At 66.9% G+C, this 886-nt stretch overlaps 1 protein-coding gene across 4 annotated transcripts in view; it reads right to left on the reverse strand.

Annotated features, from left to right (window-relative positions):
- ACTN1 (actinin, alpha 1) overlaps positions 1–415 on the reverse strand; it is a 114,954-nt gene extending 114,539 nt beyond the window's left edge. For all 4 annotated transcript variants that reach the window (XM_012000879.1, XM_012000876.1, XM_012000878.1 and 1 more), the window contains exon 1: positions 98–415. In XM_012000879.1, the coding sequence (XP_011856269.1) occupies positions 98–202 (105 nt within the window). In that variant the 5' untranslated portion in view covers positions 203–415. The remainder of the gene's footprint in view (positions 1–97) is intronic.
- Positions 416–886: the final 471 nt, after the last annotated feature.

An 886-nucleotide genomic window follows, 5' to 3' on the forward strand; every position in this document is an offset into this window, starting at 1 on the left:
GTGCGCGCCCGGAACCGGTTCAGAGCCCGGATCCTAGAGCCCGGTGGGCAGAGCTGGTTGGGGCTGGGGGCTGCGGTGGGCGGGGTCAGCTGCTAACCTTTCTCTGCTGCTTCTCCCAGGCCGGGTCCAGGAGCAGGTCCCGGTCCCAGTCCTCTTCTGGCTGCATGTAATCGTTGGTTTGCTGAGAATCATAATGGTCCATGATGGTGCGCGCGTGCTAGGGGCTGGATTTCTTCCTCCACCTTCTCTCTGAGCAACGGCGGCTGCCCTGGCGTGGGGAGGGAGTAGGTCTGGGCTGGGCTGGGCTGGCGGGGCCGGGCTCGCTCCCCTGCGCCCGGTTCCGCCGCGGCGCTGCTGGCGAAGGCTGCTACTGGCGACGACAGCGGCGGCTGGGCTCGCGGACTGCCTGCCTCGGTATGAAACGGGGAGGGACCGGATGGAAGCGGGCAGCCGGGAGGAGGGGGAGGGAAAGGGGTATTCAGGGTACGTGGCCGCCTGGGGGCACGGGCTCACCGCGCAGGCAGGAAGCAGCGGCAGGGTTGAGGCGCCCTCCCCCCACCACTACGAGTGGTTTCTGACCTCTTCCTGCCACTGGCCACTGTGCCCGGGTCCCATCGCCAGCTCCGAGCCCAGCTCCGAGCCCAGCTTCCCAGGCGGGGCGCGCACCCGGCACACCGCGCCTGCCTGGGAAGCAGCTCCGTGGCTAAGTAGGGATCCCCAGTGACTGGCCCCAAATATCCCCTAAGACAGACCCTCGTTCTGGAGCCCCTCAACTCGAACCGAGCTGCCCACCTTTCCCGGGGGTCGGAGGAGCAGGACGTAGACGCAAGCCCATGTGGGTCTTACAGCTACCAACCCACTGAGTTAAGCAATAAAACGGTCTGCC

Source organism: Mandrillus leucophaeus, unplaced genomic scaffold, assembly GCF_000951045.1.
Source record: "Mandrillus leucophaeus isolate KB7577 unplaced genomic scaffold, Mleu.le_1.0 Scaffold641, whole genome shotgun sequence".
NCBI classification, from domain to species: Eukaryota; Metazoa; Chordata; class Mammalia; order Primates; family Cercopithecidae; genus Mandrillus; species Mandrillus leucophaeus.